General features: G+C 36.8%; 1 protein-coding gene across 1 annotated transcript in view; it reads left to right on the forward strand.

Annotated features, from left to right (window-relative positions):
• Positions 1 to 15,643, forward strand: part of cfap299 (cilia and flagella associated protein 299) — a 166,119-nt gene that overhangs the window by 122,049 nt on the left and 28,427 nt on the right. The window contains exon 5 of the mRNA XM_059337149.1: positions 12,479 to 12,621. Within this exon, the coding sequence (XP_059193132.1) occupies positions 12,479 to 12,621 (143 nt within the window). The remainder of the gene's footprint in view (positions 1 to 12,478; positions 12,622 to 15,643) is intronic.

The raw sequence follows: 15,643 nt of genomic DNA on the forward strand, positions 1-15,643 counted from the left end.
CAAAAAAGACACGAAATTACCAAAAAATAGACACAAAATGACCAAAAAAGACATAAAATGACCAAAAAAGACACGAAATTACCAAAAAATAGACACAAAATTACCAAAATAGACACAAAATTACCAAAAAAGCATATAATGACCAATAAAAAGACACAGTGAATTCCCTTGCAAGGTTAAAAAAGTCAAAATGAGAAAAAAAGTCAAAATGGGGGAAAAAAGTCAAAATGAGAAAAAAAAGTCGGATCCACGAAAAAAAAGTCAAAATGAGAAAAAAAGTCAAAAGAAGAAAACAAAGTCAAAAGGAGAAAAAAATGTCGAAGTCACGAAAAAAATATATATTTATATTAAAAATATATATTAAAAAGTATATTTTTTCACCTATATGACCTGATAATAATTGATTTGAGTAATGCATGGTGCAGGATAGAGGCAGCAGCAGCAGGTTTGTGTGTGTGTGTGTGTGTGTGTGTGTGTGTGTGTGTGTGTGTGTGTGGGCTGCAGCCTTTGTGCAGCTTTCAGAGAATCAGATATAACATGAAGCAGCGTGGAGGGCACCACGGCCGTTTGAACTCTTCACTTGTGCATTTTTGTATCCGGTGCCAAGACATCTGTCTGCTGACACACCCTGTAATTATAAACGAAAGGAAAAGAAATGTCTTTTGATTATTTCCATCCTCAATGTGTACACACACACACACACAATAAGGCATGAAATTGCACTCAGAACCAGAAGCTTTAGTTTTTTCTTTAGTCGGATCAGATCAGAGTCATATTTTCCTTTATTGTCATTGGACACACTGCAAAAACTGAAATATAAGTCGGATTAAATATGTTAGAACAAGGGGATATATGTTTATTTTTTGTCTGATAAGATAGTTAATCTTAGTCAGTATCTTTTCTGTTCGACTGTTTCACTTGTTTTAAGTGTTTTGGTCCTTAATTAGGGCCTCGGGGCAATCGCACCGACCAGTGCTGCACTACTGTTATACTGTGGATTTCTTCTTCTTCCTCTTCCAGACGCAATTTCGTCCCGCTACTAGTCCTACAACTTGAAGAGTTGCAGAACAAATTACATATCAAAACGTGCGGTTTGATCGGGATCGGTGTGCTATTACTTTTCTCTACGCCGCGAAAAACTGCCCAAAATTTTGCATTGAAATGAATGGGACGAATGGGAAAAATGAGCAAAAAAGAACAATAATTGGAGATTTTTAAACGTCTACTTCTCCGGCATAATTTCACCTAGAGACTCCATTTAAACTTTAAACAGTAGACACAAGTCTTGTGTATCGGTGTATTAATCCACGTTTCGATAGGTCATATAGTTTTTTATCAATCCCTGTTCAATGACCATGATCATTTTTGGAGAAATTCTGAGATTATAATGGGTGTGTATTGCACGGAATATTCGTGTCACAGTGTGTGACATCATCGCCAGAGTGTAGAGGGAGAGAAAAAACTGTCAAAAAATTTATTTGAAAACTGCGCTCCAGGCCGCAAATTCCACTCTTCAGAAATAATTTATACATAGAAACGTAGGGAAAATTAGTCTTCTCCCTCACAATCCTCTGGTAAAGCTGTCAGAGTTATAGTTTGGGCGTAGGACGCACAGATGATCCACCAACACCACCAACAGCCTCATTGGCTCCCATATTAAAAACGCAGGAAGATTTCTGAAAAAGGGAGATGTAACAGTTTTTTTAGATCGCTCTAACAAAGCTATTTTTTCATTTTTCTTAAAAAAAACATATGTAGACGTTCAGGAAGAACTCAGGACGCTCAAAGTGAAGTCGGATCAATGATAGGTATTATGGTTTTGCCAAAAATGCTTTCTGTTCGAGGCCAGAAATTCCAGTCTGTCCACCTCTGGCTGCTGTCACTGTTCAGGAACATTAGGATGACAGTTAATTGTGTTGATTCCTTTGATCTTTGATGTGATTACAGTTACAGATACACACACACATGTGCTCGTAAGCGCGCACACTCCTCCAGATACACATGCTTCACACACACACACACACACACACACACACACACACACACACACATTTAGAGGTTAAAGGTCATAGGTTGCTGTATAAATAAATACTTGTAAAGGAATGCTTGTTGTAGGTGTGCTCCTTGTATATTATATAGTATCATAACATTACTAGTATTAATTGTTATAAATCTCTGAAGAATCTCATCATAGTGTACACACACCGGCAGTAGCCCCCGTGGCTCTTTCACTATTTACCCAGAGGAAATTTTCTAGTTATCATTATCATGGAACCTTTAACCCTTAAAACAAAGTCTGAAATCTCAAAGAAGTGAGGACCGGTCCTCACTATGTAGGAAGTACAAGAACACACACACACACACACACAGTGAGCATGTGTCAAACACATGCGGAACATGCCGTTTAAAATGTGGTAACGATAATAATGATTCAGATTAATCACTCATAAAGTTGATATTTTAATGATCCGGTCGTGTTGCCATGACGATAAGAACATCAGACCTGCAGCAGGTAACCGCAGGAAGAGAAGAAGAGAAGAAGACATACATCATAAAGATATCTGAACTCTGAATCTCTGTAATTAGAGAGGGGAGAAGTGCAGCCATAGATAAACTAAAAACCTCAGATAAATCACCACAGAGAAGATTTATCTCACTGAACAAAACAGCTCCGTGATATTTCACTGTGTAAAATAAAGGCGAGTGTTACTCCTTTTTAAAAAATAATATTTTCACCACTAAATCTCCAGGAATACTTTAGATAAACCTGGGTTTTTTTCCAGACAGGTATATTTATTTTACAAGTAATCTGAGGATATTTTTTTCATATATACCCTCATGTAGAACGACTAATTTCCAAGTAACGCTGGAAAGGAAGTTTTCACAGCAGAAATGAGTAAAACACACTTTAATAAAACAATTAAATATATATTTCTTTGTTAACCCATTTAGGCCTAAAACGGCTGTAAAAACTGCCTGTAAGACCTCTGATTGGTGATTCTAAAATCAGCCCCGAAAATCTGAAGTGTTTCTGTAAATTCAACAAAAGTGTCAACTCTTCCTACAAAATAATAGATTTTTCAGCCTCTGTAGCAGACACTCCCACATGTATTCTCATGTTGTGTCTTTTTGCGCTTTTATTTAGTCATTTTGTGTCTTTTTGTGTCTTATTTTGGACATTTTGTGTCTTTTTTTGGTGATGTCCCATGTTGCATTGTGACACTCCCACATGGATTCTCATTTTGTGTCTTTTTGCGCTTTTATCTAGTCATTTTGTGTCTTTTTTTTAGTCATTTTGTGTCTTTTTGTGTCTTTTTTTAGTCATTTTGTGTCTTTTTTGGTCATTTTGTGTCTTTTTTTAGTCATTTTGTGTCTTTTTTTTGTCATTTTGTGTCTTTTTTAGTCATTTTGTGTCTTTTTTTTGGTCTTTTTTGTCTCTTTTTTTTGTCATTTTGTGTCTTTTTGTAGTCATTTTGTGTCTTTTTGTGTCTTTTTTTAGTCATTTTGTGTCTTTTTTTTAGTCATTTTGTGTCTTTTTGTAGTAATTTTGTGTCTTTTTGTGTCTTTTTGTAGTCATTTTGTGTCTTTTTTTGTCATTTTGTGTCTTTTTTGGTCCTTTTTTGTCCTTTTTTGTCAATTTGTGTCTGTTTTTGGTTGTTTTTTGTCTTTTTTGTCATTTTGTGTCTTTTTTTAGTCATTTTGTGTCTTTTTTTGGTCATTTTGTGTCTTTTTTTGGTGATGATTTCAAAGTTCTGGAAAAGTCCCATGATGCATTGCGACACTCCCACACGTATTCTGATGCATTTCATTGGCCAAGAGACAGAAAATAGGAAGAAAAAACTACAAATATCAAAATCTGTTTTCCCGCCTTAAATATTAAAGTAGTGGTTCCCAGGAAGTGAAACCACAGAAGCCAATTGGGATCCAAACAAACAAACACACTTCCACACACTCTTCCACACACACACTCCCCCATCATGTAACCCAGAACAGGAGTAAATCCTCCAGAAACGGAGCTCCACCTCCAGACATTCCTGGAGTTCAGGCCGTGTTTTCCTTCCTCCAACACATTTACACAGTTGTTAGTGATGGCCGGGATTCCTCCTGAAGCTCAGCCCACCAATAATAAACAGCACGGCAGCTGAACCCGCAACACACCTGCACAGTCCCTGACACTGCAGGACTGTTCCCAGGGCCGGGGGGGGAGGAGGAGGAGGAGGAGGAGGAGGAGGAGGAAGAGCAGGAGGAGGAGGAGGAGGAGGAGGAGGAAGAGCAGGAGGAGGAGGAGGAGGAGGAGGAGGAGGCCGGGGGGGCAGCAGACAGGTTGGTGGTGTCGGCTTGTGGTGCAGTTTCCTCCAAAGACCTTCTTAAAACAAAAGAGTTCTCAAATGTTAATTATTGTCGAAGCTCTGCATCATTTCCAGCTCTTTCTGCGTCACAGTTACACAGAGTTACATAGTAGTACATGTAGTATTTCCATTTCATGTAACTTTATACTTTTTACTCCACTACATTTAACTGACAGCTTTTGTTACTTTTCAGGTCGAGATTTAACATAAAAAACATGATCAAGTTAAAGTTTTTATTAAGCCTCATAACATTAAACTAGAAAATGTCCTCTGGGTAAATAGTGAAAGGGCCACGGGGGCTACTGCCGGTGTGTGTACACTATGATGAGATTCTTCAGAGATTTATAACAATTAATACTAGTAATGTTATGATACTATATAATATACAAGGAGCACACCTACAACAAGCATTCCTTTACAAGTATTTATTTATACAGCAACCTATGACCTTTAACCTCAAAATGTGTGTGTGTTTGTGTGTGTGTAACTGTAATCACATCAAAGATCAAAGACAATCAGAGCAATCAACAGAATTAACTGCCACCAACTGTTGAATGTTCCGTAACAGAGGTGGACTGACTGGAATTTCTGGCCTCGCACAGAAAGCATTTTTGGCAAAACCATAATACCTATCATTGATCCGACTTCACTTTGAGCGTCCTGAGTTCTTCCTGAACGTCTACATATGATTTTTTTTAAGAAAAATTAAAAAATAGCTTTGTTAGAGCGATCTAAAAAAACTGTTCCATCTCCCTTTTTGAGAAATCTCCCTGCGTTTTTAATATGGGAGCCAATGAGGCTGTTGGTGGTGTTGGTGGATCATCTGTGCGTTCTACGCCCAAACTATAACTCTGACAGCTTTACCAGAGGATTGTGAGGGAGAAGACTAATTTTCCTACGTTTCTATGTATAAATTATTTCTGTAGAGTGGAATTTGCGGCCTGGAGCGCAGTTTTCAAATTTATTTTTTGACAGTTTCTTCTCTCCCTCTACACTCTGGCGATGATGTCACACACTGTGACACGAACATTCCGTGCAATACACACCCATTATAATCTCAGAATTTCTCCAAAAATGATCATGGTCATTGAACAGGGATTGATAAAAAACTATATGACCTATCGAAACGTGGATTAATACACCGATACACAAGACTTGTGTCTACTGTTTAAAGTTTAAATGGAGTCTCTAGGTGAAATTATGCCGGGGAAGTAGACGTTTAAAAATCTCCAATTATTGTTCTTTTTCGCTCATTTTTTTTTGGCCGTCCCATTCACTTCAATGCAAAATTTTGGGCAGTTTCGATATATAACTTGTCCTGCAACTCTTGAAGTTGTAGGACTAGTAGCGGGACGAAATTGTGTCCGGAAGAGGAAGAAGAAGAAATCCACAGTATAACAGTAGTGCAGCACTGGTCCCTACAGATATTGCTGTATGGGACTGTTTTATCTGGTTTTTAGACCTTTTTTTTGCTCTGCAGGATGTCAGGTGGTCGTCCATTGTGTCTCCACCTGTAGGACGTTGTCAGAGCACAAAGAAAGCGGGACAGTTGGTGTCAAACTGCTGTCAGCTTCTGTTTGACTTGAATTTGTAAATCCTCTCTCTGAGCCGCGGGGCTTTGAAAGATTATCCACAGGTTGGTGCAGTGATTCACATCAGGAGGTCGGAGATCCTCCACAGCTTCCACAGGACAAAATCATTACCACTGTCAACACTGTTCCAGTTCCACTGTTTGTTTCTGAGAGCATAAAGACGTTGATAGTGGATTTGTGTCTGAGGGCGGGGCCACCAGGATCTGAGACGCTTTGTTGTGTTTATTAACTTCTCAGATCCTGATTTTATGGATCCTGGTCTAACTGTTCTCCACCTGGTTTATGTAACCTTCATCTTCAGGTCACTGGTGTTTTCCTTCCAGACAGCTCTGGAATCTCAACTATTCAGTTTCAAATACATTTAAAATAAATAAATAAATAAACATGAGAAAAAAGTCAAAATGAGAATAAAATCGAAATGAGAAATAAAAATCGAAATGAGAAAAAAAATCAAAATGAGAAAAAAATCAAAATGAGAAAAAAAATCGAAATGACAAAAAAATTCAAAATGAGAAAAAAGTCAAAATTTGAAAAAAAGTCAAAATTGGAAGAAAAAGTCAAAATGAGAAAAAAAAGTCAAAATGAGAAAAAAAATCACACACAGAGACACACTTTCAGAGACAAACATCGCCCGTAAAACAGATGATTAATGTCCCATTAGTTAGAAATTTCTGTAGATTTTACAGTGAAAATCTGCTAAACCATGACAGTAAAAGACCATAAAATTGGTAATTTTGTGTCTTTTTTTAGTAATTTTGTGTCTTTTTTGGTAATTATGTATCTTTGTTAGTTATTTTGTGTCTTTTTTTGGTCATTTTGTGTCTTTTTAAAATAATTTTGTGTCTTTTTTGGTAGTTCTGTGTCTTTTTTTGATAATTATGTATATTTTTTTTTCAGGAATTTTGTATCTTTTTGGTAATTTTGTGTCTTTTAAAAATAATTTTGTGTCTTTTTTAAATAATGTGTCTTTTTTAATAATTGTGTCTTTCTTTTAATAATTTTGTGTCTTTTTGGGTCATTTTGTGTCTTTTTTGGTAATTTTGTATCTTTTTTTTAAGTAATTTTGTGTCTTTTTTTAGTAATTTTGTGTCTTTTTTGGTCATTTTATGTCTCTTTTGGTCATTTTGTGCCTTTTTTTAGTCACGTTGAGTCTTTTTTTTCTGCCTCCAGCGGCCCCCAGGTAATTTGAGTTAGAGACCCCTGGTCTAGAGTATCACAGAGAGGCAGGATATACCTGGGACCTGAGACCTGCACATTCGAAGCAGCTTCTCAGCTTCTCAGCAGGCTGATGTTTGCCATAAAGCGGCCCCTCTCTCTCTCTCTCTCTCTCTCTCTCTCTCTCTCTCTCTCTCTCTCTCTCTCTCTCTCTCCCTCTCTCTCTCTCTCTCTCTCTCTCTCTTTCTGCCCTGTGAGGTCACAGCACCTGTTCCTGGTAATTGCTGGCAGGTGACGTAAGGCTCCACTTGTTTCCATGGTGTAAGGTGGAGGTCCCCGGGCCCCTCAGAGTCCCGGGGCCCCTCCTCCAACATCAGCCTGGAAACTCCTGTTAGATGTTAGCAGCCCCCCTAACCCCCCTCTGCTCCCTGAGAGAGAGGTGAACTCTGGCTTACCTGTCAGACTCTAAATGTGCTCTGCTGTTGTTTATTTAGCTTCAAGGTTTCAGGTTTTTCATCAGGATTTTGTTTCCTGAAGAACGACGCAGCTCAGAAAACTCTTCTAGAAAATGGAGAAAAAACATGTTAGCAGCATAGTTCAGCTTTAATGCAACTTGAGTCAGATTTTTGTTGTTTATTTGGTTTATCATTTACGAAAACTATACACTGTAAAAAAAAAAAAAAAAATCAGTTATGGTAAAAAACAAGCAGCTGTGGTTTCCAGAACTTGGTGTGTGGGTTTACTACTGTAACTTTAAAATTACTGAAAAAGACACAAAATTACTAAAAAGAAGACACAAAACTATTTAAAAAAGACAAAATTATTTTAAAAAGACACAAAATTACCAAAAAAAACCCCACAAAATTACTAAAAAAAGACACAAAACTATTTAAAAAAGACAAAATTATTTTAAAAAGACACTAAATTACCAAAAAAAGTAATTAAAGGGACCTTCCACACACAACACGGTAAAGTGCCATTCATATAAAACTCACATTAAACTTTCATATCAAGGTGGGGGCCACAAAATATCGTCATGAGGGCTGCAATTGGCCCGCGGGCCACGAGTTTGAGACCCATGTGATATATGAATCTATTGAAGACGTTGTTTTATCTTCATATAATTCTCACAGTTGCAAAAAAATACATTTATAAAATCTGAAAACATCCCAGGACCAAAGTAAAATAATGTACTGGCTCATTTTACAAACTGACCTTAGCTAAGTAGTTAGCTTAGCAAGCTACTTAGCTAAATACTTAGCCAAGAAGTTAGTTAAGAATTTTGCTTAGCAAGCTACTTAGCTAAATACTTAGCCAAGAAGTTAGTTAAGTAGTTAGCTTAGCAAGCTACTTAGCTAAATACTTAGCCAAGGAGTTAGCTAAGTAGTTAGCTTAGCAAGCTACTTAGCTAAATACTTAGCCAAGGAGTTAGCTAAGTAGTTAGCTTAACAAGCTACTAAGCTAAATACTTAGCCAAGAAGTTAGTTAAGAATTTAGCTTAGCAAGCTACTTAGCTAAATACTTAGCCAAGAAGTTAGTTAAGTAGTTAGCTTAGCACGCTACTTAGCTAAAAAAAAAATGGATATGGGTTGTTTTTGGTCCGTGTTGAAGAGTAGTGACACAAAAAGGGATTTTATTAAAAAATGAATAAAGGAAAACATAAAAATTAGGATGTATGATGATCTGGTCCTGAAGGTATCTGGTCCTAAAGGTATCTGGGCCTAAAGGTATCTGGTCCTGAAGGTATCTGGGCCTAAAGGTATCTGGGCCTGAAGGTATCTGGTCCTGAAAGTATCTGGTCCTGAAGGTATCTGGTCCTGAAGGTATCTGGTCCTAAAGGTATCTGGGCCTTAAGGTATCTGGGCCTAAAGGTATCTGGGCCTGAAGGTATCTGGTCCTGAAGGTATCTGGGCCTAAAGGTATCTGGTCCTGAAGGTATCTGGTCCTGAAGGTATCTGGACCTGAAGGTATCTGGTCCTGAAGGTATCTGGTATGTGGTCCAGGCCTGCAGCCAGCTGTGAACCTGATAGCATCTGTTTTAAGCGTTTGAGGGTCTGGAGCGCTAGTTATCTCACGCCTTTCTAGTGACGGGATCCACAGATGGCCCGCGTCCTGACACTCTCACTGTTACTGTAGAACCACCAGTGGGACTCATTCATGCTCTCAGTAAACAAGACGAGCCGGAGACAAAAAGAGTCCTCGTTCTCTGAAAAAGAAGGCAAGAAAAGCCTCTTTTTATGTGTGTGACGGCAGACAAAACAAGCTCTTCACACCTGAGTGTTCCCTCTGTTTGGGGCTCCTCCACCCTTTGTCACGGCGTCTTATCTAAACCATCAGATCCACATGAAAAGATCATTTCATGTTCTGCTGTCACCTCGGGGCCTTTGGACAACTCGCCTTTCATTCTCTTTGTCTGAATCCGGTGACAAAACCATCCGTCATGCCTGTTTTCTGTTTTTGTTCTGTCTGATCAAACACCTGATGAGTCAGTCTGGAGGTTTTTGTTTATGTTCGGGAATTCAAGCCTTTTTACTTCTTCTTACTCATAAAGTTCTAATCAGAGAATCAGTGTTTGGATCACAGAGAGACGATCTGAAGCCCAAACATCCAGTAGTTCCTTTTCTTTTAGGTCTAAAAACCACAAGAGGAGCTCCCAGGAGTTCTTTAATCCTATGAAATCAGACTGGTTTTAGGACATGTAAAAAAGTTTTAAAAACAACTTTTTTTTTCACCTTTTAACCCTCTGGAGTCTCCAAAAGCGCCAAAGCATGGCTTCTTCATCACAAAAACAAAGCAGACCAAAAAAAAACTAAAAAAGACACAACAACAGACACAAAATGACCAAAAAAAGGAGACACAAAATAACTAAAAAAAGACACAAAATGAACAAAAAAGGCACAAAATGAACAAAAAAAAGACACAAGATGAACACAAAAAAAAGACACAAAATGAACAAAAAAAAGACACAAAATGAACTAAAAAAAAGACACAAAATGAACAAAAAAAGAGACACAAAATAACTAAAAAAAGACACAACAACAGACACAAAATGACAAAAAAAAAGACACAGAAAGACACAAAATGACTAAAAAAGACACAAAATGACAAAAAAGACACAAAATGACCAAAAAAGACACAAAATGACCTAAAAAAGACACAAAATAACTAAAGACACAACAACAGACACAAAATGACCAAAAAAGACACAAAAAAGACACAAAATGAAAAAAAGACACAAAATAACAAAAAAAACAACAACAGACACAAAATGACCAAAAAAAAGACAAAAAATAACTAAAAAAAAGACACAAAATGACTAAAAAAGAGACACAAAATGACCAAAAAAAGACACAACAGACACAAAATGACAAAAAAAGACACAAAATGACAAAAAAAAGACACAAAATGATTAAAGAAGAGACACAAAATGACCAAAAAAAGACACACAATGACTAAAAAAGACACAAAAGACACAAAATAACTAAAAAAAGACACAACAACAGACACAAAATGACAAAAAAAAGACACAAAATGACAAAAAAAGACACAAAAAATGACCAAAAAAGACTCAAAATAACTAAAAAAGACACGAAATAACTAAAAAAGAATTCAAGCCTTTTTTACTTCTTCTTACTCATAAAGTTCTAATCAGAGAATCAGTGTTTGGATCACAGAGAGCCGATCTGTCTCCCAAACATCCAGTAGTTCCTTTTCTTTTAGGTCTAAAAACCACAAGAGGAGCTCCCCAGAAGCTCAATTATAGTCAAATATACAAAATCAGGCCTGATAACCTGATGTTTAAAATACTAAATAAATATTGATAATGAAGGAAATGTTTTTAGTGCCCTTTTCTTTGCCTTTACTTGACTTATTTTTTACCCATAAAGCTCCTCAGCTATGAGTTTCTAACTCCACATCTCATGTCCTTTAAAGCTCCGTTCCTCCTGCTGCCGGTCTGTAGGAGTGTTGGAACGGAAGAGAAACTCTAGTTACTGTAAGAGGAAGATTCAGCTGCAGGAGTCCCACGCACTTTATATCTGAGCCGAGCCGAGCCGGGCCATCCAGGACCAGGTAGCTTCTGATCTGAACCATATAACATGAGCCTTTTATTTCAAAGTGGGAGGATTAGTAACGGATCCTCTCTATCGGTCCACTTTAACCCTCTGAGTCCCTGAAGGCACCACAGAGCTGCTGCTGTCAGCTTCACTCTGAAGGTTTAGAGGCTTTTCTACAAGTTTCAACGTCCTGTTTTCTCTTTTTCAGCAAAGGTTAAAACCACCAAGTCTAACATGGTTTTACTGAAGTTTTTGAAGAGATTTTTATTTTATTTTGCAGTGTGCATTCAGCATTTCAATGCATTTTTAATGCAATCGTTTGTGTTTAATGTTTTTTGTGTGTTTTTGTAATTTTCTTGTGTGTTTTTTTCTAATTTTGTGTGTTTTTTGCAATTTTTGTGTGTTTTTATGTTTTTTTTTGTAATTTTTTGTGTGTGTTTTCTGTGTGTTTTTTTGTAGTTTTTTGTGTTATTTTTATGTGTGTTTTGTAAATTTTTTGTGTGTTTTCTGTGTGTTTTTTAATGTTTTTTTATGGGTTTTTTTGTGTGTTTTTGCAATTTTTTGTGCCTCTTAATGTGTGATTTTTGTGTGTATTTTGTATTTTTTGTGTCATTTTTATGTGTGTTTAATGTGTGTTTTTGTTATTTTTTTGCGCATTTACTGTGTGTTTTTGTGTGTTTTTTGTAATTTTAATGTGTTTTTTATGGGGTTTGTTTTGTATTTTTTGCAATTTTTTGTGCGTCTTTATGTGTGGCTTTTGTGTGTATTTTGTATTTTTTGTGTCATTTTTATGTGTTTGTTGTTTTTTGCGTGTTTACCGTGTGTTTTTGTGTGTTTTTTTGTCATTTTAATGTGTTTTTATGGGGGGGGGGTTTGTGTGTTTTTTGCAATTTTATGCATTTTTGTGTTTTTATGTGTGATTTTTGTGTGTTTTTTTGTAATTTTTGTGTCATTTTTATGTGTGTTTATTAATGTTTTTTTGTAATTTTTTGTGTGTTTTTTGTAATTTTATTGTGTTTTTTATGGGTTTTTTGTGTGTTTTTTGTCTGTTTCGGTGTTCAAAATCGATCCAGTAAGTCAAAATGAAAAAAATAATAATCAGGTCATTTAGGTGAGGTTGTACTGAAAACAATGATACCAATGTGAAAGGGTGAACACTTTATAACTGGTTTCTACAGGCAGAATGAAAAAAAGGACTCTAAAGGTTTAACAAGTGACATTTTCCTCCTGGCTGGCTTCCACCCAGAGAGGCCTGATGCTTGATTATTTACACAGAGGCTTTCCTTCTCTTTCTCTCTCTCTCTCTCTCTTTTTTTTTGTTTTACAGTCGGTCATTTTCATAAGGGATCATAATCCTCTTGGACAGGAAGTATCTGGCTATATAGACTACGCCCACAGACTCAAGACCCAAGATTTTGAAGCGTATTTCAGCGGAAAGAAGCGTCTGATGCCAGGACGCTCCGATTTATGGTGAGTCTGCTTCCACTGTAACAAGTCCACGTTACGGGGACCTGAGTGGGATTTGACTAGATGTGAAGGGTCAGGAAATCTTATTATCCAGGACTAAAGAGTCAGGGTGACGTGAGAGACCCATATAGGCTTGGAAGGAGCCAATAGAGTCAGAATGTATAGAACCAGCAGAACCAGCCTTCTGCATGGATGTGGAACAAATATACACTTATATAATAAATGTACACTACCGGTCAAAAGTTTTAGAACACACCAATTTTTCCAGTTTTTTATTGAAAATCAAGCAAATCAACAGCTTGAAAGGGTACAAAGGTAAGTGGTGAACAGCCAGAGGTAAATAAAAAAAGGTAAAATATAATGTACATTTCAGAATTATACAAGTAGGCCTTTTTCAGGGAACAAGAAGTTGGTTAACAACTTAACTCTATGGAGTCTTGGGCTATTTTATCCATTTTTGAATTCTTTTCATGTCTTTGTAAGTCATTTTGTGTCTTGTTTTTGTCATTTTGTGTCACTTTGTCCGCGACCCGCACTCGCACAGTTCAGATCACCCAAAAAAGAAACAAAATGACCAAAAAGAGTAAACAAATGACCAAAAAAGACACAAAATGACCAGAAAAGACACAAAATGACCAAAAAAAGACACAAAATGAACAAAAAAGACACAAAATGACCAAAAAGGAAACAAAATGACCAAAAAAAGACACAAAATGACCAAAAAAGACACAAAATGACCAAAAAAGACACAAAATTACCAAAAAAGACACAAATTGACCACAAAATGACAAAAACAAGACACAAAATGACCAAAAAAAGACGAAAACACATTAACATGTTAACACAGTGGAGACAGAGCTGACTTCCAAAATGATTTGGCGACCCCCAGAAATCATCTCGCGACCCCAATTGGGGTCCAGACCCCAAGGTTGAGAACAGCTGCTTTAGTCCAACATAAAATGTGATTTTGAATCTTTTTTTTACTTTCAAAACACTATCATGCTCAATAAAGAATTTTAAATGTTGCAAATGTGCATTAATTTCAGAGTACACTGAGACATTAAACTGCATCATTAAATTCTGGAAAAGTGGGTGTGTTCTAAAACTTTTGACCAGTAGTGTATGTAAATAAATCTACACTTGTAAAGTGAATCTGAGCAGCTGGCAGAGACCTGAACCTGTCTGGACTAGACCAGATGAATCAGAGTCGGATTAAAGAGACCTCCAGATCAGATCCTCTTTTAATGTGCAGCATGTTTGTCATCATTAATAAATGTAAAAGATCTTATCGCCATGAGAATTATACATTGATGGATAAATAGATCAGCTATTCCACTGATTTACTAAACCAAAACACTATTATATGCCACACTGCAAAAAACATGAAGCATTAGTGAAGTACATGAAGTATTTTCTTCTTCTATCGAGCAATAGTATCTTAATTATCTTTATCTGTGTGTGTGTGTGTGTGTGTGTGTGTTTGTGTGTGTATCTGTAACTGTAATCACATCAAAGCATCAAAGGCTTTGGGGTCGACCAATCAGAGCAGAGCAATCAACAGAATTAACAGCTGTGGAATCTTCTGGCAGAGTGACAGCAGCCAGAGGTGGGCAGAGTGAAATTTCTGGCCTCGAACAGAAAGCATTTTTGGTAAAACCATAATACCTATCATTGATCCGACTTCACTTTGAGCGTCCTGAGTTCTTCCTGAACGTCTACATATGGTTTTTTTTTAAGAAAAATGAAAAAAATAGCTTTGTTAGAGCGATCTAAAAAAACTGTTACATCTCCCTTTTTCAGAAATCTTTCTGCGTTTTTAATATGGGAGCCAATGAGGCTGTTGGTGGTGTTGGTGGATCATCTGTGCGTCCTACGCCCAAACTATAACTCTGACAGCTTTACCAGAGGATTGTGAGGGAGAAGACTAATTTTCCTACGTTTCTATGTATAAATTATTTCTGTAGAGTGGAATTTGCGGCCTGGAGCGCAGTTTTAAAATTTATTTTTTGACAGTTTTTTCTCTCCCTCTACACTCTGGCGATGATGTCACACACTGTGACACGAACATTCCGTGCAATACACACCCATTATAATCTCAGAATTTCTCCAAAAATGATCATGGTCATTGAACAGGGATTGATAAAAAACTATATGACCTATCGAAACGTGGATTAATACACCGATACACAAGACTTGTGTCTACTGTTTAAAGTTTAAATGGAGTCTCTAGGTCAAATTATGCTGGAGGAGTAGACGTTTAAAAAACTCTAAAAAAAAAAAAAAAATTAAAAAATTAAAAAAAAAATTTTTAAAAATTGTTCTTTTGTGCTCATTTTTTTTTTGGCCGTCCCATTCATTTCAATGCAAAATTTTGGGCAGTTTTTCGCGACTTACGTCGCAAAACAATCATGTTCTGTAGAGAAAAGTAATAGCACACCGATCCCGATCAAACCGCACGTTTTGATATATAATTTGTCGTGCAACTCTTCAAGTTGTAGGACTAGTAGCGGAAATCCACAGTATAACAGTAGTGCAGCACTGGTCCCTACAGATATTGCTGTATGGGACCAGTGCTGGGGAGATTGCCCCGAGGCCCTAATGAATTAGTTCAAGAAAAACATTGATTTTGTGTCTCTTTTCGCAATTTGTCTTTCTTTGGTCATTTTACATCTTTTTTTGGCAATTTTACATTTTTTGGGGGTCATCTATTTTCCATAATTCTGTGTCTTTTTCTGGTCATTTAAGTCTTTTTTGGTCATTTTGTGTCTTTTTGGTGATATTTATGTCTTTTTTTTGCTGATTCCGTCTTTTTTTAATTCTCCCGGTGAACCTTTATAGCACATTAAAGATTTGTGCAGATATTGTGCAGATTTTAACTATTTAAACACTATATTAGATTAAAAATCTAATGTCCAGGAGCTTTAAAGCTTCCTTATCCAGGCTGCATGTTGAACATGTTGGTGCAGCAGCTCCAGTCTCACGTCTGCAGACCAAACCACAGAGAGGTGAACTGCTGACCTCACAG

Source organism: Centropristis striata, chromosome 7, assembly GCF_030273125.1.
Source record: "Centropristis striata isolate RG_2023a ecotype Rhode Island chromosome 7, C.striata_1.0, whole genome shotgun sequence".
NCBI lineage: Eukaryota > Metazoa > Chordata > Actinopteri > Perciformes > Serranidae > Centropristis > Centropristis striata.